General features: G+C 37.2%; 1 protein-coding gene across 6 annotated transcripts in view; it reads right to left on the minus strand.

The window, feature by feature from the left end:
- The window catches only part of TTC39B (tetratricopeptide repeat domain 39B), a 76,586-nt gene that overhangs the window by 41,196 nt on the left and 9,648 nt on the right, over positions 1-25,742 (minus strand). For 4 of the 6 annotated variants that reach the window (XM_002191359.6, XM_072921805.1, XM_072921806.1 and 1 more), the window contains one exon: positions 10,251-10,285. In XM_002191359.6, coding sequence (XP_002191395.3) covers positions 10,251-10,285 — 35 coding nt within the window. Of the gene's footprint in view, positions 1-3,262; positions 3,613-5,317; positions 5,470-10,250; positions 10,286-25,742 lie in introns of those variants that run through there. The other 2 variants (XM_072921804.1, XM_030257575.4) reach the window with 2 other exon arrangements.

Consider the following 25,742-nt stretch of genomic DNA (forward strand, 5'->3'; position numbering starts at 1 on the left):
AGTGAATTTCTGGATCATTGCTGCAATACCACTGGACGTGCCTATACAATCCTTTGAATGATCAAGCCAACTCACCACTGGGGCATTTTCCTTTCCTTTAATAGCACTGGGGGTTTTCTTTCATTGTTTTGGGCTTTTGTTTATTTTTGGGTTAGGATTTTTTAAAATATTTTTTCTCCCTCATTTTACATCTGCGTCAGAAAAGATAATTCAGAGTAAAAAGAAACACTAGCTAGCTGATATTACGCATTTGTATACATAAAGAGAAAGCACTGAAAACTATTTTTCAAAATGAACAGCTGTGGAAAAAGAGTTGGCGGTCTCAGAAAAACAGTGAGAAGAGAAGAGAAGAGGTAACTGAGGGAGAAGAAAGGAGACAGCTGCTCCTATTGCAAACCAATTATTACTAAAATAATATACACTAAAATGAGCTGAGAATGACTTCACAGTTTTTAGCTATACCTTAGCATTGTCAAAAAGGTGAGGCTGATAGCTTTTCATAGACTACTGGAATTTCACTGAGAGAGGATTTTAATTGATCCCTTGCTATACATTAACAGATATAATGTTACATGTAATGTAACAAGGCAAGGGCAAGGATGGCAGATACAGCTCTGTCTTACAGACGAGAAGCTGGGAGCAGGGGAAACCTGCTAGAAAACACTTAGGAAAAGTGTTTGCCTTCTCTTTCTTTTTAGAACTAGAAGTCTTAGTCTTAGTTCTTCCAAACCAAACAGATTTACCTACAAGTGAGAATGTTCTATTTTCGGAATTATTACTGCTCACAGCAGCAGTAATGCTGCTGCATTTGTAATGCTGTCTTACAAATGAAATGCAATAGAAGACCACCAACCAAACAAAACATTTCTGTACAAACAAAAATTCCATCTTAGAAGTCTCATCTGATCTTGGAAATTTAAATTCAGATCACCATGTGTCTGGAGACGGATGTTTATTTGCTTTACACTCTGCATGTAAGTTTTGTTTGCAATCTCCAACTTAAGAGAGTATGCACTGGATTGCCTTCCAGCCAGAAAGCAGCCCAGCACCCACAGCGCTGCCTCACAGGAATCTAACAGTTGACTACAAGAAAGATCAAGAGGTTTAGCTTCCAAATATTTCGATGACTAAGGGGGTGGGGACGGATGATGAAACAGGGAACTTTCCTGGTCATCTATCTTATTTAAAACATGGATTTTACTTATCTATATATCTCTACCAACATAGCATCTGAACAGTGCAAGAAAATACTGGTTGGTGTATCCGCACATATTGCTCTAGAGTTGCAACAAAGCAACAGAATAAGCACAAAGGAAGAAAATCTAGACTAAGTTGACCATCTGCTTGAATCTCAGGTGCCACAGGATACAGTGCCAAGATGAAGCTCATCTTGCTGGCTCACCATCAACCCGCCATTGCCAATAGTGTCTACTACTCTGAAAATAACACAGGCTACATTTCTTGACACTTTATTATCTTGTTTGTATTTTAAAAAGGAAACATGAGCATAGCCAAGTGTTCCAGTTTTTGACTGATCATTATTCAGATTCTGTGAACTTTAATTACTTAATTGATTATGTAATCAAATAACTTCAAGTCAGGTGTTTTTTTTATCATCTCAGAAACGTCAGCAGCTTTATATGACAACAAGTTCTTAAGTTCAGCGGCAGATTGCACATGGACAGAAGGGGAGACCCAAATTTCCAGTAAGGACTCAGCCATATTGTGAAAGCAAGACAGGTCAACTCCTTGAGTTACTATTTACCCACCTGAATAGGCATGCATAGTTAATCTGATCACTAAAATGATTACAAAATAATCTTACTTAAGTCTATCAAGCCACTCCAGCATGAATTTGACACTAAATATATGAAAGCTTAAAACAAAAACACAGGCATTTAGAATCAACAACAAAACAATCAGAGCACAGGCATTCAGAATTGACCAGTCTGACTGCAAAGGCAGAAAAATCAAGTAAGTGTCAATATTGGTTTGCAAGTAGAAGAAAAATTCAATTTACACTTTTCTGTTCAACACTAATGGGAATACACAGCACTATAAAAGATTATCAGATATATTTTATGGAACTCAGTGTTTAGACAGTATTTTCAGATATAAGTTTTAACATGAGATCTTTGCAGGTAAACTGAGAATTTACTATGTTTGTATCCTCCTTATCAGACTAATTGCTTGTATCAAATAATCAAGCTGAGGTCAATGCATGCAATACGGTGTACAAAAATGATCACCTGAATATGGCAGAGAGTAATACTGCCAAAACTTAACATATTAGCATGCAGATACAGACAAATAGATGTTCACCTTAAAAATTACATAATTTTGATCTGTTCAACATTTTTGCTAGAAAGAAGGTCCAAATAAGGCATGCTGACAAGAAAATAGGTTGAGAAGGAACCTCCCTGAAGAGCTAACATACATGAAATAATAACAGTTCACTGGCAGTTTTACATTACATGAATAAAAATTTAACTTATCTTGTTATAGAGGAAAAAAAAATTATGCTGCAAGTAGGACACCAGATCAGGCCAGATGTTTTTGGGACTAACACTGCGTCACACAAATACTGGCCTAGATCCAAAGAGACAATTAGGACACCATGATCCTAGCAAGACACTCTTCCTAAACTTCAAAGCAATTTACTTGAATTTATTACATAGGGAATTTACAGCCTATGCTGGAGGTATATTCTGAAATAACTGAAGTCTTTAAAAAGCACACTGCATTATACTTAACATTTAATACCTTGAAAGCACTGCACCCCATGAAATAAATTATTTATGTTAAAGTAAAAAATTATATAACCTCAAATGGTTAAACCAGCACAGCTACCAGGAGCAGAAGACATAGTCTATAAATGGAAAAAGTAGCTCTAAGTCTGATACAGTCCTTAAATTACCACATTTTAAAGAATGGCAAATCCCAAAATACAATCCCAAAATACACACCTTGCAGTGTTCTGCAACCTACAGTATCTGAGCTGATTAAGCACTGATATCAGCAGAGAAGCTTCTGCTCTCTAAAAGCATTGTTCACGACTGCAAAGTGCAGAGGAAAAGCAATTATTTCATAATCCCATTGTGAATATATCTTTTTCTTTTATCTAAAAGGAAATCTATATAAAACAACAATGTTGTATTTTGACACACATTCCAAAGCAAATTTTCACAGAAAAAAAAATCCCATAAATCTTACTAACCCATTACTGATTTCAAGGACTATTAGACAGAGATAATGTACTTACAGGATTAATTCAGTTAACTTCAGGTATGTAAATACAGTCCTTATGAAAAAATAAGTGCTGTTTCTTTCACTCTTTTCCACCGTGCGCACACACACACCAAAAAAAAAAAAAAAAAAGGCAAAAGGACAAAGAAAAGCATAAAGAGAAAAGTGATTCTGTTTTATTTTTCAATATCCATAAGGTTTCATTAATGAGTTATCAGGCAAAAAGAATAAAAGTTTCCATGCCAGCAGCTAAGCAACAGAGGCACCAGAGGCACTCTCCATAGCCGAATTCAAAAAAAATGTCAGTGAGAGTGGCAGCAGCTACAGTCAATGCTGGAAGCTGATGCCTCTGCAGGAAGAGGATGCTGGGAGATTCTACCAATCTGTGCTGCAGCCTAATTCTAATCCATCACTCCTAACTGCAACGGGAAAATTGAGACATGGGGAACGCAAAGTAATTTATATTTAAAGACAAAAAGGAGACCCTTTAGTATTTCCTGAATAAAAAAATTAAAAAAAAAAAAAAACACCACCACGATTAAAGTCAGACAGAAAAAGAAAACTATGCTAATGAAACTGCAGTAAAGTATGTTAAAGTAACTGCAGGAAAACAGATTAAATACATGAGAGTTCATAGCAAGAACACTGAAGAGAAATAACTCATGTTTGATTTTCTTTCAACATCACTTTTTTAAAATTAACCCTTCAACATTCTTTCCCCCAGAAATCCAAATTTTTAGCTGGAGTTCTATAACCAAAACAAATTACTAATACAGAGAGCTGCTAATAAACAGTTCTCTTCATGAATATCAGCTGCAACAGAAGAAAGCAGGAGTCAAAAGCAAAACATCTACAACATCAATAGTTTTATCCCCTTGGTCTAATCTCTCTAGATGAGATATGATGAAAGCTCAGTACATGGGAGCTAAGCAGCAGAAAATTAAACTGTCTTCCACTATTAGCTTCAAAAGGTATTCTTTAAAGCTGTACCAACTGGACTAATAGTACCTAGTTCTAGCTATGTTTACAGTTATGAACTGGTTCAAACAAATCAAACCACAGGTTTGCATTTACTTATTTCAGGTACATGCAAAGTAGCATCAACAATAATACTTCCAATCAATTTATTTAAACAATTTACTTTTGTTAAAATAGTCTTATTTGTAACATACTGGGAAAGAATTGCCCATTATTTTCTACACCACCTGTGAGAACCAAGGGCTATGATCACGGGAAAAAGGTTTCATATATCTTGTGAACCTTTCAAAGAGATGAGATTAACACCTGTAATTTATGGACAACAGCACCTTTAAAATCAGGACATTCTACCTTTTCCATAAAACTTAACCCAGTAGTGTTAAAAACCAAGGAGTTCAGACCCAAGTTCTGCATCATGTCATTTGAAGCAGCGCTTATGCATATTGTCAGGTAATATACTAACAATATTAGGGGCAGGGAAAGTAAAAGTGCCAGGATTTCTGTGACCTTGCCTACACATGAAGAATAGACAAATTTCAGTCAAGTTTACCCAGTCGCAAAGAAGTCAACTCAATTTCCCTACAAAATATACAGTGTTCTGTTTTTAACACAGCGTAAATTTCAGACAGGCCGACATTCAAGGCTCAGAAACTACTTTTTAGAAAAAGCTGAGTGAGTCAGAAGAACATTTCCACAAAACTGACAAAAACAAACTTTCTGTCTGCAAATATCAGCTCATGCTCAAAAGTCTTCCCCTGGACTGACCTAAAGGAAAATGAACTTATACATATACACTAAACCTTCCACACAGATTGATTCTCAAAACACTCTGTGACAGCATTTAATCATTAGGGAAGGGGAAGGGAAGGAAGGGGTGGACATGGCATAACCAAATCAAACAACAAAAGCAACACTATTAAAAAACAGGACTGCTTTTTTTTTTTTTGATAGCTTAAACAAACAGGCAAATCTGGGTTTCCATCTGTTTTCCTTAAAAACAATCCTACTTCTCAACAAATTCTGACCAATTTATTCTTTTTCTTCATTGACGAGTTAAAACTCATCTTTCCATTTTCTTATCTGAAGCACTTACATTTTAACAGTTGTACCACAAATCCAAAAGTCTACATCACTTTCCAAGTCTCAGAAGTTATTCAGTGAAGGCAATTCCTGAGCTGCAGGGCTACAAATAGCATTATGCAGTCTTTATTAAAGCACAAAACAAACTTTATTCTCCTGAAAGACCTTTAAAGAAAGAAAACACAGATATGATCACGTATTCTAGCATAATATCAAGATTCCGACATGATACTTAAATAAAGTCCAGAAAGTCCCACCCTAAAATATTATGTGAATTTAAAGCCACAGTGTTAATTAATTTGTAATGAAAGATCAAGACACAGAACAGCAAAGAATTATTTACACTCAATTAAGACAGATTTTTTTCAGTGAACATGGGATAAAAGAAAAACATGCTGTGGTATATTTTTGTGCTCTAGCCTTTCAGCAAATCTTTCAAAAAGAATAACAGGGTGGAGAAAATATGCAGAGTTTTGGGCTCTTCTATGTACAATGTCTCTGAAACTGTTTGATTGACTTTGGATTTTTGTCTACCTCCTCTCCTCACTTTCTAAGGAGCTATGAACACAATTGGAAATGCACATTTCAAATAAACAGAAGATACCAATACAAACAATAGCACAATGTGGCCTGAATTCTTCTACTGAAATACAAGCACAAAGAAATCTTACAGCACAGGCAAAAGGTGTAGTGGCAATAAACACACGTTTACACATGAAAATGTTTAACCATGAAAATGTGCAACCAATGGAAACCTCCCCAAATTTAATCTATAATCTTAGAACTGTTTGGAGTGGAGAAAGATTAAAGAGATAAGGTTGCTGTATCATTACTGCTGTTTCAAATCTTGAAACTCAAAATATAAAGTTGCTACTGTGTCATATTTTTATATTTATGCACCTATGAAAATATTATCTTCTAGACACAAAAACTACCTTTACTGGAACTTTTTTGCACTAAACATAAGAAAATAAAATTTTGATCATTTAAATTGTCACAGCTGCTTCTCACCATCTCAAGACTGTCAAAATGTGAGTTTAAAGTTATGAAGACAGGAACTGTTCCTAAAAGTTGTTGGCTTCTTTTAATTCTTGTTGAATTAAAATTTGAATTTAGAGCCATTTCCTTAACTGTTCAATTTCATTCACTGAGAAAACACTCACATGTGCAGGTGTAACTGAAATCTTAACTACACATCTAAGATTACAAGGATAACCTGCTCTAACTTCCTTAAACACTTCTGACCCTTAATCTATCACCCCAGTAATACCACACAGAGCTGCTTTGGCAGGATCAAGGATTAACAGTACACAGCTTTGGGTAGGCAAAAAAACCACAAAAGAGAATCAACGAAGTATGTCTCTTTTTGCTCAAATTGAAAATGACAAAAAATTCCAGGAGTTCCATTCTTGATCAAAAATCATCTGTCTGCTTTGCTTACAGAATGCAAGCTCCCACTTTTCAAATACTTAATGTTTTAATTGTGTTTAAATGAGATCTCACTATCTTTCCACTGATGCCATAACACAGGGTCTGATGTCTGAAATTTCTATAAAAATAGCACACATGAAGACTTCCTCTGCATATGACTGCTTGCAGCAGTTCAGCAGACCAGTGTATTTCTTCCCAAAGACAACCACAGAGCATCTTCATATAGAGCATCTACATATCCACACTGCTGTCATAATGCAGATGCTCTAAATGCTGCTATTCATTTACGTAAGCCTCTGATACTGGGTTAGTAAATAAAGGCACTATCTTTGCCATGCAGCCTTTCTCTTTGAGATAAAGGCAATCTAAGAAGATTGCATGGACAAACATAAAAACTTGATAGCTACTTATTCCTTTCACATACAGATGACATTTTAAGGAACAGTTAGTAAAATGAGAGGGACAGAAATACCAACAGAAATAATATTTCATACATGTTCTAAACAAATTGAGAACTTCAGAAATCAAAATAGCAGTGGCAAGGTTAGTACATGCTAAGCATAATACAGTGATGGTTAAAAACTGTTGAGAACTCAAACCACTTTCAATCTAGTTGAAAAGACAATATAATTTAGAAAATGACACTCTGGCAACAGAAAACATTCATATCTACATTCTACAAAGAGATTTTCAGAATTATCTGAGTAAAAATTAAGCAGAAATATTTTGAAAAAAAATCAAAGTAGAGAATGATCTTGTTCAGTAAGACTAAAAGTTCTAGTTTTTCCACAGTAAGATTTAAGTATTGATGATGCATTTTTATCAAGAATTAAATAAAATAATAATCACACACAAATCTGTTCCATCTACATATGTTTTTGTACCTGTAGATGATTGGCAGCCACTAGGTAACTTAGTCAAACACATCCACCCAGGCCAAAACTTGGAAGCAGGCACTCCAGTGCAAAAATGGTAAAAAGCATCCTACCACCACAAAACTTCTTGTCAGAGGCTTCAGTTTCCACAACAAAAATCACAGTTTGCCACGAGTTACTCAATTCCTTTTACAAAAGAATATGCCAATCAAAGTAGCTCTGAGTTAACACAAACAGGTAATGATGAATTTACTTTGATATATATTCCACCTATTATCTTTGGAAGGTTGAAGATGGTCTGTCAAGTGTTACTATCAAACCAGAACTTTGAAAACTCAGTTTTGTTGGCAGAGAAGATATTAAATGGTAGCGCTTGCTTTAACTAAAACAGCAGAGGTACCTACTGTAATAGTCTTTCTTCAGCTTTAGTACCAGTGAACAAAATATACAGTAAATAACTCTATTTAAAAAGCCAGCACACGAGATTTAAGGAAGGATTTTACCATATTAAGGTAACACATTGCCCTTTCAACATCTAACCTGCACAGTCTGGTACCTATCAGTAAGCAATAATATTTACAGCATAAATCCAGTTGAAGCAAAGTTGGATTAGCAAAACCATTCACTAGCATCTACTGGTGCAAAATACAGAGCTGTGTTACTCTATACATATTTTACACTAAGAATTGCAGAGTGGTGTGTGAAATACTATGAAGATCTGGTTGTTACACTCTTCCCCAGTTCTCTAAACCAACATGATGATCTGACAGAATCTGAACCAAAACTGATCTCAGAAGTAAACGTGAGTCTTTGTTGACCCAACTCCCTATAAAAAAGGTCCATTTTAGTTAAATTCAATAGGATATAACTAACTGCAACAAAGCACTCAAACCAATGCCAAGCATATCATCAATGACAGGCATATCATCACAGAACTCTAACAATGCTACCTTCCTATCCAAAATAAGGGAGAATGAAACACTGACACAGAAAAATTATGAAAGTGAATATTAACAAAAGCAAAATAAAAAACCAGACACAGCTTCCTAGAAGCTTAAATCTCTGGCCATTTATTGTTTCAATATAATAATGAAAAAACTACAATTAATTCTCCGTTCATAGATAGAGAAAGGTCATGAACAACCAGTATGGCATTTATGAAAGGCTTTCCCTCGAGCAAACTACTAGCATAATCTGAAAACCACAATCAAAGCATTTCAAGAAAGATAAGATGGAAGACTTTCACATAACATTCCAAGATTTTTTTTCAGTTCCTTAGGCACATTTTTTAAAATAGCCATATCTTTGAAAGAATTTGAGAAAGGGGAGTCTAATCCAGTGAAGACTCCTGCCCAGATACAAAAGAATATATATATTCATTATGTTCAATGTGACGTTAAGTAACAACACAATTTTTTGTCCAATTAATATTCTCTCTATCATCTTTCATCTACTCTTCTAGACAATGCTTATTGCAGGTGGAAGCAATACCAGCCAGAATAAACTGATATCCTAACTTCTGTTACAAAAGTGTATCTGTAAGACAGCTACAAACACAGAAGAGACACTTGGAAAGAACAAATCAAAGCTCTGCATGCGAAAAATAAACAACTATGCCCAGCTCAGAAATCAACAGAAAAAAAAAAAAACAAAAAAAAACCAAAAAAAACCCAAACAAACAACACTTTCTCATAGAATTCATGAATATTGGATAAATATTCTCAAACAGTATTTCAAGTTACTCTTGTCCCTTTCCCAGGGGAAAACAGAGGCCGAAGAGATAAGTTATACGTAGACAAAATGCTAGGCAGTGAAAGAAGAATAAGCAAACATTACCATAAAGAATTCTCAATGGGAACATATCAGGTTCTTGTTTCCTTCTGATTGTCAAGAAACAATGTTTAATTTTCTCAGTTCTACACAGATCAGATCTTTCTATTCTAGGAAAGATAACAGAGGGTCTTGCAATCTGTCAAATACAATTTGCCAAGACCATGGATGTTTTGGCCATGAAGTTTAGTCCAAATCTACAGCTGGGTCTAGGAGTGTTTTAGTAATCTGAGGATATTAGCAGAAGTCCACTCCTCATGTGTTTCATGGCATAAAAATGCAATAAAATCCTGGAGAAAAACTAAAACCACTTACAAACAGCATAATGTGTTTTCATCACAGTTTAAGAAAGGTGTTGCTTCAGCATGAGATCTTACACCAGAGAAGTGATGATCTCACTTCATTAGGGGAAAACATCTGTGCAGCAATATATTATAAAGACATAGGAACTTCCATTCGAAAAATTTACTCAGATGGTCTTGCATAATGTATGATCCAAAATTTTCCTAATAATGTTAAGTGACTATATTTTCACCATGCAAAACTTTCTAGAGCTATCAGCATGTAACTCAGTTGCTAGATTTCCTAGTTTAATTGTTTACAATTTTCACATTTGTTGGCAAATATTTCATCACATATATCAACCTAATCATACTTCATTTCTCAGCTCCTGAGGACTTTAACTGTTCTGAAAAATGTGAATGTAGTCAGTGCATATAAAATTATGCTTCCCTGTAATGGTGTGCACACAGTATTCCATTTCTCTATAAGCAGTTTCAACAAACACACATTTTAAAAAATTCTACTTACACGGGGATGTTTTCATAGGCATCTTCAAAGTTTTCCTGCAGAAGAAAGAAAGAAGTTTCAATCTAATGTGTATTATGTTTTGTAACACAGCAGAAATTTACCATTACCAGATAGCACTTACTTCTGCAATAGACAGTAATCATCAGAATAGTCACAGTCTACTGACTGTTTGCTAAGTTTTCACTGCAAATCATTATACAGAGAGATTTCCTATGGGCCCACTACATCAGACTACAGCTGAATGAAACCAAAGATCTTTTCCTTTTTAGATCCTAAGCTTCTACCATGTAAATCACAGAAGGCAATACAAACTTATGCCTCAGGAGTTCATGCAGCACACATGTCATATTCAGGATGCAGTAACTGAACAATATAATTTACACATAACCAAAAGGTGCTCTGTGCATATACCTGATATTCAGGCTGGCCAGAGTACATACAAATGGTCTGGAATGCATGGCAGACAGCATGCACATACAGCCAGCTCCCACATTAAACGCTGTTATATGAAGAGATTAGTCCAGGAGTCTGAAAGTTGCTTCTTTCCACCTAGATTCGAAGTTCTTTCAACATAGGTTCAAATCTCAAATTGAAATAAAGGAAGAAATGCACAAATGTAAAAATGAGCAGAACAGCTTAGCTCTAGGATAATTCATTTCTGTGTCCAGTTTACAAAATTGGGCTCTAGAAGTGAGTAGCAAGGACAAATGGGCTACAACGCTCCCTCACATATCCCTCTCCAGTCTCTGGCAACTCTGTGTATTCAAGGCCCAAACACAGTCTGACCATGTTGTGATTTTCAGTAGATCTCTGTTCCAAATACCAATCCAATTTCCTCAGTCCCATGTAGACTTTGTTTTATTCATGAGTTATAACATTAGTAAGGAATTCCATGAGCCTGATACCCATTTTGTGCAAAATAAGAATTTCTACTTGGACCTGGCCCCAGCTACCTTTGTTTAACAATTCCTAGTTTTATTTATTCAAAAACAGTAAAGAATCAATTAGTACTTGCAAAGGACAACAAAGTCTTTTTTCAGACATTCTACTCAAGAAAAAGAAATACACGAACACAAACTAATACCAAGAGAAACAGTTTGACAACTATCTTGTGCAATACAATGCTGGTTAATGCTTCAATCCGCAGATTTTTAGTACACTTTTTCCAGAGTACATATCCATCCACGAATTTAAAACACATACATATGTAAAACTGCCACTAGATGGCATGACTCAGACTTTTCCACAGATAACCAAAAATCATTAGCACAAGATTTAGCAAAATAAAGCTGTCTCAAAATTATGTTTCTTGAATCACATAGTCTTTTGGTTTATTTGTTTGATAATTACATAATTTCTTTAAATCTTTATGATCTATCCTTTTCAAGATGCAAAAAGGCTTAAAAACAACTAAGTTTACATAACTCAGAGATACTAATATGTTTTGTGAAGCAAAGAAAGTGAAAATCAGACAGAGACATAAATGGACACAGTGTACTAATAAGAAAAATGGAAGAGTTTCTGCACTATAGCAATGAGATCAGAAACCACCCACAGCAGACAATTCACCTCTCAAGCTTCACAAAAGCAGCATGTAAGGGAGATTCTTTGACTAACACAAGGACATTGATCAGTACCTACACTTTTGTGGTAATGCACTGGAAGAAAGAAGAAACAACTTCTTGCCTTGCTTATTAGAGATCCTAGCATCAAATGTGAACTCTATCTGCTTCTACATTCATCATAAATCAACTCGAAGGAAATTTCAGACTACATCCCGTGACTCCTATACTGTTGTTTTAAGTTCAGTAAATGTTATATCAAGCTAAGCGTTTAAACACTGCTCTTTTCCAAGTGAAGCTGGCCAATTTGATCAATCTAAACTATTCCTTTAAAATTCAGATTTATGATAAGATATAACTACCAAGTAAGGTATGAAGCATCTAGGTTCTCCCCACTGAAAACAACATTACTTCAAAAACCTAAATTCAGTCGTATCTAGATACACCAGGCACAGTTTGGAGTCCATACTGATTGGGCAAAGGAAACAAAGTCCCACCTAAAGTGTTAACTCAAAAATATAAATATAACATGAATAAGGGTATTTTTTAATTTGACAGACATAAAATAAAAATTCCTACCCAGCATTTAATACTATTATTCTACCACATTATTTGTCCTTTTCACGGCTTTATTTTGTCAGTATTAAATAAACAATAGTTTTAAGGTGACTTGAAAAAATATAAACTTATCTGTAACACCCTCTTTGGGAAACACACATATTAAGATATTGCAAAGCATGGAAATCTATGAAGACAGTTGCATATTTAGCAAGTACATGCACTTCAAAATGCTTTTGTCAAAACTTCTGTTCAGGTATGGGTACATCCTAACTACTATTTTATCCTTTTGTCTTTTGTAATTCAGACTCACACCATCCTTCTTCTCAAAAAAGCAATGAAACTAATGCACAGGAAACCCAGTCTCTGGCCTCAGGTATGCTGCCCTGCCTATTCACTGCCTGCAGCTGCCTATGGAAAGCTCAGTTACCAGTTTGGAAGTTGGTGACTGAATTCTACATGAAGAGAAAAAGGCTCCACTAAGAAGTCTAAATTTTCTCAACCGAAAAGAAAGGATAAAACACTTTTCACTGCATTCACACTAAAATTATCATTCTGTATGTGGATTCATACCACAGGACTTAAGGGATTTTAAATAAAACTTAGCTAACAAGCTCAGAAGCAGCGTTCTAAAATTACAGGAGAGGTTTCCTATCAGTCCTGGCTAAAAGTTGGCAGACTCAGCTGAAATAGCATTAGCATATACATTGCATGTGGGAGTATGCATTAAACCTATTTTCCCTTGGTAATACTGAACACAGGAAAAACATGCAACCATGAGAAGACAATGGGTGAGGTATAAGAAGAAACTGACCTACAATGCTAAAAATATGAACAGAGGCTACAGAAGACCTTCCATACGGTCTTCGTTTTGTTATAGATGAGTAATATAAAAGTTGGCTGTCAAAATTAAGAGATAGATATTATGTGGATGTTAGATCCTAGCATCAAATAGTGATGTTACAGTAATATGTCCTCCCATAGTCCTCTCTCCCCTCCCCCTTGTAATAGCCTTGGTAGTCAGGGCATTTGGAGAAGGCCAGCTTGTTACCAGGAGGCGTGGTGTAACAACACCTGACCTCCAATGCAAGATGTAAGAAAGTAATCTCCACCAATGGATAGCAGAGAAGGAGATTATATATATACTTTTTTTCCCCTTTTCTGCTATGAAATTTTGTGACTATTTTTTTGTCCTTAGCCTTAGACAGGACTACATTAAAAATCATTCAAAGAAACTCGTGGCTAAGAATTTTACATTTCAGGTCCACTAAGTGATAACTTAAAATCACTGCGCATTTAAAAGTTACCAAACATTATAGCAATATGAAAGGTCCTTAGAATATTACATTACTCCTGAATACCAAACAACAGCATTCAATCTCTCCACTCAGCTGACTTGACTGAACTGAGAACTGCTAATAGAAGCTGGAAAATCACAAAGGAAGTAACACAACAGGCAAAATTCCCAGATGTACAAATCAAGAAGACCCTTGCTCAGGTGAAGACCCACCCCTGTGATTATGTAACTTGTATGGAAATCACTAACTAAATAGAGGGCTGTACTTGGGAGGTTGCTAACACTGAATTCTATGTCTAAATAACATAGGAATAGCATAGGAAGCTATCTAAATACCATAGGAAGCCTGAAAGGGCATGCTTGACTTGTGGAATGCCTCTGAGGACCCAGGCTTGTGCAACTCTGAAATAAATAATCAGTGTCTCTCTTGTGGAATTATTAGCTTGTTGCACATCAGTTACCAAATCTGATTTTTTGTGGACAACACTCTGAAGCATCAAATATCAGAAATTACTACTTCACAGAAAAGAATGACGGAGGTGAACAACAAAGCAACTCATCAGTCTTAAATTACAAAAATTTAGCTTGTAAGACTGCTCAGCCCAAAAATAAATACATTCAGCTATGAAAATTGGGTTTGATTCATCTGCAGTTAAGAGAAGTAGAGTAACACAGCTAACACACATCTACAAACTGCAGATAGTACCTGTATGAACTAAAAAAGGTAGTTCTGAGATCTTGACTTATGAAATAATCTGTTAATACGCAGGAAAGGTCTCCATAACAATCGGATGGCAGTGGACAGAACAACTTGCTTAAATGGCCAGCTGCATGAGAAAACCCAACTCAGGACTGCATATTTTCCCATATGTTACAAAACAAAATCCCCAGCATTACAGCAGGACCCAAAAGCTAATTTGTCACATATCTTCAGCTAATTCATAAAGTATTGATGTAAAGAATAAGTATTTTAAAGTGCATTATAAAGTGCTTAAAACCCCTAACTTTTTAGCTACTGCTTCATTAGACTTCATAGCAATTTCTTACAGAAAAGAGCAGTCTACTCTACAAACCAGCAGAAAATAAAATGGAAGTTAAACTACATCTTTATGTTTACCAACAAACCCCCCCCCCAAACATAAGATAGAAATATCATTTCAATGCTGTCTTGGCAGAGAAACAACCTGGAGGAGCAGAGAAAGGAAAAGATATCTCCAGCTCTTCATCTCTGCCACCTACACATGCTTTATTTGACACTTCAACACCAGATCCTGGTATTAACAATTAATAGCCTAGGAACAGAAACAAATGAATAACACTCAGTTCAAAGGGGAAGATGATGAAGCTGTTACAAAACAGGAAAATTATTTCCCCTTACCAGAGACAGAAATAGCCTTGAGGCAGCAAGAATGGTATGAAAAGGCAAAAGTTCTGCTCTACACGGTACAACCAATTTTCACATGAAAAGTAAAAAATGAAGTTAATTTCTCTAAAAGAAAAAATGCACATATTTTTGTGGTTACATATTATTTCAGATTTATTGGTTTGAAATATAAGCATAACTCATCTGCTTTTTAAAAACTCTCAAGATTATTTGCCTAAAGTGAGAGTATTTTTTCCAGAGAGCTGAGTGGACAGACAGTGGTGGTGGTTTTGGAGAAGCTGTGTTTTCCACTGCAGATGAAGAACTTCAGTAATCAGAAGCCAAAGATCAGACATAGTAGTTCAGACTTACTTATTCACTCTCATCTAAATAGAACATGCCTCATTCAAGACTTGACTGGCAGTCATGCTTTAATAAAAAAAAAAAAAAAAAAACAAAAAAACGAAACAAAAACAAACTAAACTAAACTAAAACCAAACCACAAAAACAAGACACCGAATATCACAAAAAACACATTCACACACCAAGAAGAAAGGAGGAACTGGTAAGGTAAAACTCACTTCTGCTAGAAGTTAGGTTAACTAAAGAGCTGAGAAACAATTAGAAATTAAAACAAATTTCAGTGTCATTTAGCCCAAAAATTAGATGTCAGTAACCAAAAGAACAAAGGTTTCTCCATGACAGTCTAAAAAGCAATGGCCTTTTGATGCTGCTAGTCACCCTAACATTTCCAGAAGAGACAAAAAAATTGAGTCTTAAAAAAAAAATCTACCCTCCATTTTTTACAGAGAACAGACATATGCAATGGAAACAACTGTTATAGTTAAGAGCAGCTAATCACATGTTACAGAAAGTGGACAGTTCCTACTCTGCCTTCAGCTGCATGCAGCCAGATGATTCTTAGACAGCCATACTGTACAAACCAGGGCAGGACCAAGAACAAGCCTCAGCCAAATGAACTGCAGTCAGGCGTGGCTGGCTGCATACCAGAGGCAGCCTCAAGATGACAGATTTCTGAACCTACTTGTAACGATGGGGCACCAGGCAGTCACATTTTAATAAACTGGTATCACTCTCACCCGCTCTGAACAACTGGATGAGCTTCTACTGTTTTAAACAGCACCCCTCCCTCATGACTGAAAAGTGGAAATCAGCAGATTCAGTTACACGCTCGCCAAGTAAAGCATTATGACTACTTTACTTTGATTGACATACAAATGGCTGCTGTCAACAGTTATCCATTATCAGATTCATCTCCAACATGCTGCACAAGAAAGCAGAATAGTTTCAGTTTAAAGTTGGCTAAACACCAAGACAACTTTACTTACTGTTTACAGTGGCACCTTCTTGCTATTCAACCTGCAGCTGTTTCTACACAGGAAACACTTCTAAGAGGCAGAATCATAGGGCAGTAGCATAGAACTTCACTGCAGCAATAAAGCTTTGATCTTCCTACTGATCACCTTTCCTGTTTGTCTCACACAAACCTCCTTGGTCACCCCCAAGACCAAAGGAGTGTAATATAGCTTCTATTTGTTTGAAAGTGGTACCAGAAAAGAAAAAAAAAAACAAACCAAAATAGTGACAGAACAAACAAACCACATACTCAATCAGGAGTTTAACACCCACTGCACTTGCACCAAAGTGCACTCCTTGTAGAAAATCTCTAAAAATACTGCATATGATTCTATTCTTAACCAACTTCATTACACAAAGCTGATTGCCAAGCGATCCTAAACTGAAAGGCAAATACAAACAACCACCTTGTCTGGATACATCTTCTTTTTCCTATTGTAGGAAGAGATTTAAGAAGAATGCAAAGGCAACTAAGGAGCCTGAGAAGACAGAAAGAATATACAAGCATTCTTCTCAAAATAGATACTACACAAGGGAAAACACTAAGTTTTTCCTTCTTAGCCATAAGATTATTCAATCAAATTAATTCTTCTTGCAGCAGACAAGCCTCTAAGTATTGCAAGAACTTAGTGTCAAGCTCATCAGTTTTTGTAAAATCTTGTACCATCATTCAGTCATTCCACAGAAATTGTATAAAACCCCACTGGAATAAAAAATAATTTTAGAATGTTATTTAATATGTTTATAAAGTTAGCAAGAGTTCTACTACATCTTTCTCATCCTAATACTTCCAACATCATAACCAGTAAGTACTAGTTACAGCTGTATTTTCCAGGACACTGGACACTAACATGGATGAGATACCACTGCTGAAAGACCAATATGATAAAGATTTTCCTACTTTCAGCCATACGGCTTAATAATAAACTTTTAGTAAACTGTTGGCTTCCAAATAAGACAATTCAGTTATTATTTTTCATTCGATGAAAGAGGTAAACACAATAATTTCAGAGACACAAGCAGAGAGTACTTTCAGACACTGACTGAAGGTAGAGCAGCAGAAACAGAGCAAGTGCTTACTCTCTTAACATAGTGTCGTGGTTTGACACGGTAAAAGAATTTTTCCGGAAGGGAGAGGTCAATTTGGACATTGACCAATTGAAGGTGGACACGCCTCTGAGAACACAGAGGGGTTAAAAGCAGAATTCCCAGGAGAACTCGCCCCTTTTGGTTCCAGTCAGCGTGCAGTGCAGGACTCTCCCCTGCCCGGCCACGAGCTGGGTGGGGGAGGGGAGAAGCCATGTGGCCTCCGGAGGTAGGCCCAAGGGTGGAGGGGCTGGAACCGGGCTGGCCCCCTGCAGATGGAAGGGTGGAGAAATCTGGGATGTCTCCGTTCCCCCCCCAGAGTCTCTCTCTCTCCCAAGAGAGAAAAAGAGACGGCGGTGGTTTTGCCAGCAGTTCACTGTGGGGAAGGAGAAGAGCAGGAGGGCCGCAAGGTGCCCAGCCACCTGTGGGAGCTGGAGCCTGGGCAGTGAGCCATCTTTGGGAGTCGGGACTTTTAACCCTTCCTTGAGAAATGAAAGCTTTGTGAAATTTTTCTCCTCCTTGGTTTGAAAAGAGAGGAAGAGAGACAGCCTGGGACCTGGGATGTTGGAAGGAGGAATTCTAGGTGGGAGGAGATGATGGAGTGGCTTTTGGCTGGACTTTTTCTTGGTAGCCACAGACTGAACTGATCTTCTCCTCCAAGAGAGACTATATTTTAGGAGGATGCCGGTGAGCCCAAGAGACCTGCTTCAGCTGGGAAAAGACAGAAGTGGAGCGAACAGAGAAAAGTTAAGGTTTGTGGTGGTGCCCCCTGTCTTCGCAGAGGAAGAAGAGAAGAAGATCTCTGTTCTTGGACCCTCGGCCCCAGGGGAAAATGGGGGGGACTGTTGGTCCCAAAAATGAAAAACTGTTGTTTTTTCCCCTCTTGGCAGGGCATCCCTGAAAGGAAAAATCCTAAAAGCAGTCATTCCATCCATGCATTGGTGGTGAGAGCACTGTGCATGGAAAGGAGAGGGTCACCACTGGCAAACTTTTTTTCTCCGGGCGGTGCCATGTGGTGACATGGAAGCACAGGATGTGGCAGCTGTGTTTCTTGGGGGGTCTGTGGCACAGGAGAGACTCCTGTCTCCCTGCAGATGGACTGGGTGTTGATTATCTGGAGGGTGGAAACCTGATTGGGGTCCAGATTGTGTCTCACTGCGGTTTGTTGAAGTTGGGTGGTGGGAGGAGGAATGCTTTGGAAGGTTTTCATTTTGAATTGTGTGTGTTACTTTCTTTTTTTCCCCTCTTTTATAGTGGCATAGTGGTAGTAACTTAATAAAGATTTTTTCTTGTTATTAGGCTTGGGCCTGCTTTGCTCTGTTCTCGATCGCATTTCACAGCATTCAGTTGAGAAATTGCATTTTTATGGGGGGCACTGGCATTGTGCCAGTGTCAAACCATGACACATAGGCAGTCAAGACATACAAATTGAAAGCCTCTAGCCACACTGCAACTCAAACCAAAAAGCTTGGTCTTTCTCAATCTGGCAAGGTTAGTATTTTGCAGCCAGTGACGTATCATCCACTCTAGTTCACAACTGGCTCTCTCTCATCAAGTTTAACTTTCCATGACTCAGTAACATTCACAGAAACTTCAGCTCAGTTTAGTCAAAGGATCAGTTTTTGTTAGACAGTTTGCTGCTAACAAAATATTATCACTTCAAGAGACACTGTATCAATAGATAAGAAGCCAAGATACTTTTTGCCTTCACTTGAGTCAACACAACCTACCAAATAAAATAAAAAGTTACATGGAGCGGAAAGAAAAACATGACTGGAAGATCTATTTAACACCAGAACAAACACCAGAGCTCTTCTTGGAGGTGGAATATCTTGCTTCCTGTCTTAAAAGGGCAGGTCTATTTAGCGGTCTTATCTAACCTTCCCATCTTCATTCCCATAGTTCAGTGTTTGTGATGTGACCAATAAGGCATAACCTGACAGTTTTTACTTATACATAACTCACACATATCAGGATGGATTAAACACACAGACATAATGAAAGCTAAGTTGCAACTACAATTAAGAGACAGTCTTGACTCAACATAAGAAACAGGCACAGTGAAGTCTACCTCCCACTAAAGCAGACAGCTAGAGGAAGAGTACATTGTGTTGTCCTGGACTTTACTAAGCAATTTCATATAAAGATGCTTGATACTTCCTGCTTCCAATAGATGTCAAAAGCTACTTGGAAAAACCCTAATTATGGTTCACCATACACTTAATACAGACAATGCAGACAAAGTCAAATTACAGTTTCCTTAGAGGGATATTTTGGCAGTATTCCAGAATGCTTATCAACTACCACGTAACCAACAATCCTACATTAAGCCTCATTAAAGACACATTACCTTGTCACTGGTAATATTAATACAGCCCAGAGATGACCCCAAGCTAGGGAACAGAACAGGTTTACCTCATATTAAAAACAATCTCCCTATAACTAATAAAACCTAGCTTTGCCTATAACTAATAAAAGAGGATGAAAGGGGCATTAAAATTAGTATCTTAGGTTTTAACTTCTCCTGTCTTCCTCAGGTTAAGTATCTGTTTGACTATACAGCTGATCACTCATTTGTAAACAATAAGCATTGTAACTGCAGTTGCTGCATATTTTGCACCAGAAGGTTATATTTTATAGTAAAAAGCAATTTAAGTTATTTTTCTTAACTGGTTCATTTCCTTTAAAAGAAGACTGCAGTAACACTAATTCCAACAACCTTATTTTTGATAAAGTTTTTCCTACTTCAGAACTTCAAAGTCTCTGTATTTTCTGATCCATTAGCAGTACTAATTGCAGTAACAGAAGAGACCTTTAGAAATCAACATTATCTGTAGTTAAAAGTGGCTGTAATACAAGATCAAAGCAGTGACTTTTGTCCAGAGCACAGCTTGTTCTCTCTCTGCAAGATCAGCTTCCAACTCTTCTGAAAACTACTTTATATATTTTCATAAACAGAAAAGCATTGTCTCAAGGTTGTGGTAATTTAACTTCATTACTAGTATAAAATTAACTAATTATTAACTACTTTATACATGCTTTCTAAGGAGTTTGTTCTTTCCACCAGAAAAAAAAAAGCCAAACACCTAACACAGAAATACAGTGTCACATTCAGACCAAATGTCACATTAAATTACACTAAGCAGAATCAGATCTTGACTTAACCACCCAGTAAGCTAAAGTGTTTGTTCTTCCTGGGCTACTTACAGACAAACAGAAAAAGAACACATTCTCATTTGAAATTACAATAATTCTTACCAAAAAAACCCAGAAAACCCTAAAGTAAAAACAGGAAAACCCTACAAGTAACACAAAAATTTCATTAACATAAAGTATTAGCTAGCCTACTAATGCCCCCGTAATTTTTGGTAATGTGCCAAGTGTCCATCTAAGTCTACAGCTTTCCTTCTTCTGTCATGACTCCTCCAATGTCAATTCTTCATCCAGTCCACCCCCAAGCAGAGCATGGTATTTCTTCAAGTATTGCAGGACAGCTGCAGGATCCAAAACAGAGACCTACCAAATGGACTACCCAGGTGCTCTGAAAGCAGCATGTGTTTCCCAGTCGAAGTTGTAACATTCAACAGACATTTGTAGTTCCAGCCCCCAGGATGCACACCCTCCATTACAGCTTACTGACGTAATGGGGAATTTATAGCCTTTGAAAAATCCAGATGGCATGTAATAACAAGGACAGGATTAATGCACAGTTGTTACCAGATTTGTCACTCCTTCTACTCAAAGGGCCACTTTACCACAAATGTAAGTTTGAAGTATGTAAACAGTATGTACAGCATGCCTCTAGGCAGCTGTTCACGCACACACACTCCCTCCTCCTACACCTGAGTACTCATGAGCAATCAGAGCACTGGTTCCTCTACAGCAAGCCCACACCACAGCAAGGGTCTCTGGCTCTCATGACTCATACATTGCCAAAGGAAATCCTGCACATCCACATGATGGTTCAGTCCAAAGCACACAACCTCCCCTTGCACAGTTCTTCCTTCTGCCAGCACCCAGAGACACAGAACAGGAGAAAGCGAGAAACGTTGCATGAGGTTTAGAGAACTTCTTTTAAATTATGGAAAGAGAAGTATCAGATACACAAATTTTCCAGGCTGTCAGGAAACGACTTATGTCATAGCTGATCTCTACCTATTGCTGGCATCCTTATCCATTTTCATTTTAGCCTACAGTCTACTAAAAAGTTTTTATCAATTTGTGAACACTGTTTCAAAAGTTTTTGAAATTTCACATGGATTTTTAAATTACTTTTTCAGACCACACAAACACTTACCAAAGGGTGAGTATTTTTTCATGTTAGAAAGATACAATTTAGGCCAATCTAAGGTCAGTAGGTACCAGACCTCACATACATAAACTGAAGAGACCAAGTGGTATGGTATGATCTACCACAAAACTGATACAGGTTTACCTTCCCAGCATAAAACTGCTTTATCTCATCCACAGCAAAGATCAGACCTAAAACAAAGAAAACATATCAGACACAAAACTTTCAGTCAAGGACAAGAGGAGCATGTTTCAGAGACAACTGCGAAAGCAAGCCCTGTGTCTTTGGTTGCCATCACAAGATGTAACCTCAGCTTCCCCTTCTTGCACTCTACCCGTCCTCCTAACACTAGAGGTCTTCCACAAGCATCAAACACAAAGTAACATGTTATGTGTGTTTAAAAAATAAAAAGAAACTAAGCCAAAATAGCCACACTGGATGTCAGCTTTTTCAATGATGTCAGGTGACTTCCTTTCTCTACTCAAACAGAACACACACACTGACAGGAATTCAAGGCAATACAAATCCCATTGGCCAAGACAAGCTGCTTTTTGTAGAGAAACTAGCTAACACAGGACCACAAACTGTGTTCCATGTTGCAACTCAAACTATTTGGAGAAAGTACATAAGCCGCTTCCACTATGCAATCTCTAGTCTTTATCCCCATGATGCTTTCTTTACAATTCCTTCAGTTGTGCCCATGCACAGCTACCTGTGATGACACACCTGTAAGATGAACATCCTGGCTGATTCAGCATGAAACCCCCAATGCAGGGCACCATGAACACACAGCTGTACAGTCTATCAACTAACTTCTTGTCTACATTCCCTTACAGACCTGAACAACCTCCTCTTCACTCACACACATTACTATCTAAAATTACAAGCAGTTTTTCAGTGCTCCAGTGTACAAATTCACAAGACTAACTGAGGAAGCAGTTAGGAGGAGTCCTTCACAGTGGAACTCTGACCTGCAGAAGAGAATAAATACAGAGCATGATTTCCAGGAAGACCTTTCTATATGGGACCTGATTTGTGACAATGACATGACCCTATACTTCTATTTCCAGTCAACAAAAAAGAATAAAGTTGGGGAAACCTGCATTTAGTTTGCACTTCCAGTCCAGATATAACTTAATGAACTCATCAGCTAAAAATCACATTGTTCAAAAAAATAAAATGGACTTTTAAAAAAACTACTTTTTTTTTTTTTAAACTTGGACTTTAAGACTCCTTTGGTGTCACTTGCTGAGAAATATATTCACTCTAAAGCTTAACTATACAACTTCGGCCATCCCTTCATCTCAGCATGACTTGAAATTACAGAGTTCACATCTAGCAGAAGATGCAGCAATTTGGCAAAGCATCAAACTAAGTATGCCATCTTCTAGAAGTGAATGGCCATGAGCTACCCCATATTTTCCAGAGTTATAACCATGTGTGGCACTTCAATCCAAATGACATTAAAAAACAGACACTGAACTGCTACTGAATGTCTCTTTCCCCAGGTTTTAAGAAAACTTTACTTAAGTTCAGTAGACCACCCCGTAACTTCAGCGGTGTCAAGTAGGACTATACAGCCAGCTACATTTAACTGGATTTCTCAGAGCCGCACATGATTTTCTGCCTAAGATTCTCCATCTGGACATGACACAGATTTAAATATTCTTCAGCAATATGCTTACACCACCAAGTCTTACCTTAAAATTCTTTCTCTGGACCGAACCACACACTTAAATTTAGGCAGACTGCTTTGTCTCCAAAGTTTAGTTCCTAAGCTTTCCACACTTCTTTTAAAAAGGAACATAATAATTAACATTATCATCATCTATTAACATTAATATAATATTTAGATGAAAATGGCTCAAACAGCGCTGTTCTCCCTCAATGCAGTTAACAAAATTACTTTTCAAAATACTCTTCTTACTGAGAAGAGCCAAAAAAGCTGTATTTCATGAAGTACCCAGTTATGCTACAGTTCATAAAAAAAGTCAGAAAATACTTAAGTTTCACATCCCATGTTATATATTACTTTTCTCAACATCATTATTTTAAATTGCTTTTGTAAATTACTGATTCCCCAAATTAAGTTGGGAGGGTTTTGTCAAAAATGAACTTCAGTTTTCGCATGTTTCTTCAGCTCCTTCCAGCCAGCTTAGCTAGAAGAACTTTAAACATCTGTGTAAGATGCCTCACTCTGCTGGTTTTGGCTAGGGTCAAGTTCATTTTCCTCACAGTGGCTAGTATAGGGCTGTCTTTTGGATTTGTGCTGAACACAAGAGTTGATTCTATAGACACATTTCTGTTATTGCTGAGAGGGGTTTACCCACAGGCTTTTTGTTTTCTGCTTTTTGTATTCCAGTTTGGGGTGCATGGGAGATTGGGAGGGGACACAGCAGGAGCAGGTGACCCAAACTGACCAAAGGGATATTACAGACCAGGCAGCATCATTCTCAGTACATAAAAGAGAGGAAGAAGAAGAAAATAGGACAGTCTATGGAGTGATGGTGTTTGTCTTCCCAAGTCACTGTCACCTGTGATGGAGCCCTGCGCTCCTGGTGATAACTGAACATCTGCCTGCCCATGGGAAGCAGTGAATTAACTCCTTGGTTTGCTTTGCTTTTGTGTACTGCTGCTTTTGCTTTCCCTATTAAACTGCCTTTATCTCAACCCATGAGTTCTCTACCTTTTACCCTTCTGATTCTTTCTCCAGTCTCACTGGTGGGGTAGTGAGCAAACCGCTGCGTGAGCTGGGCTTAAACAATAATACACCTAAAAAGAGATGGATTTACTAAATCCACAATTAGTAATTCTACCTCTCCCCGGTATTTCCAGTGGCAAGCTTAGGTTTTGCCACAGGACCTTAGAGTAGCTGTTTAACCATAAATAACTATATATACTAAAGAGAAGTGGAAAAAAAAAAAAGAAAAATATTCAATATTCTCCAGCCCTGGAAACTTAGTAAGTTTGCAGAAAAGGGGAAAAAAGAAAAACAAAAAAAACCCCAACAAGAACAACAGAAAACCCCTCCAAAAACAACAAAAATCCCCACCACCAAACCAAAACACAAATACCAAAAACAAAACACAAAATGACACAGCCACAAAGCCATTACCAACTTTACATTACAGTTTTACTAACTGCCCTGCTGCATTTGATAACAGTTCTAAGGGAGATAATCCAGATAAAACATCTTCATCTTAGTCCATTATTTCTTGGTGAAAATAAAAGTCAGTGTGATATACTCTACCATCACTATAATCCCACTTTGCTCAACTAAAATTAATAGAAATATTTTTTTCTTTCCTCTGGCCTACTACTAGTTACATACAAGTATTCCTACTCACCTATACAACACTACACTTTTTAGAAGAACCATTGCTGCCAAGAATTGCCAGATACACATTTATTTTCAGAAACAGGTTTTCCACTAACCTCCTCCCTGTTTGGACGACAGACTGTCCTCATTCACCCTCCAATAAGAGGATTTCTGGAGAACAAGAGTGCGTGTGAGGTTGACTTCTGGGGATGACAAGAAGTCAAAGGAGTAATGCACATCCAAACACTGGCTTGCAAAAGTTTATATACCACTCTATTGCAAAGTGAATGCAAAAGAGAACTGGAATAAAAGCACGATACATTCACTGCATCACAACAAAAAATACCATTGCTACTAAGATATTAGATTATCTTGCCTTAGTATGTGGTAACAGCATCACACTTCCTTACTCCAGAATACGATGGCAAGAAAGTCTTTACTTGCTTGATAAGAAAACAAACATTAGCAGTTGGTGTTTGAGTTTTGGTGTTAAGTTCACATGTCTGTGATATTTACTTACTGTTGACTTAGCAGAAACCTTTTTTTTTGAACCTGAGAGGGCTTAGAAAAGCAGAAGGAATATTCAGCTCTCCCATTTCTGACTATTTAAGCAGACACTTGACCAACTGTGGCACACAG

This window comes from Taeniopygia guttata, chromosome Z (genome assembly GCF_048771995.1).
Source record: "Taeniopygia guttata chromosome Z, bTaeGut7.mat, whole genome shotgun sequence".
Classification (NCBI taxonomy): domain Eukaryota; kingdom Metazoa; phylum Chordata; class Aves; order Passeriformes; family Estrildidae; genus Taeniopygia; species Taeniopygia guttata.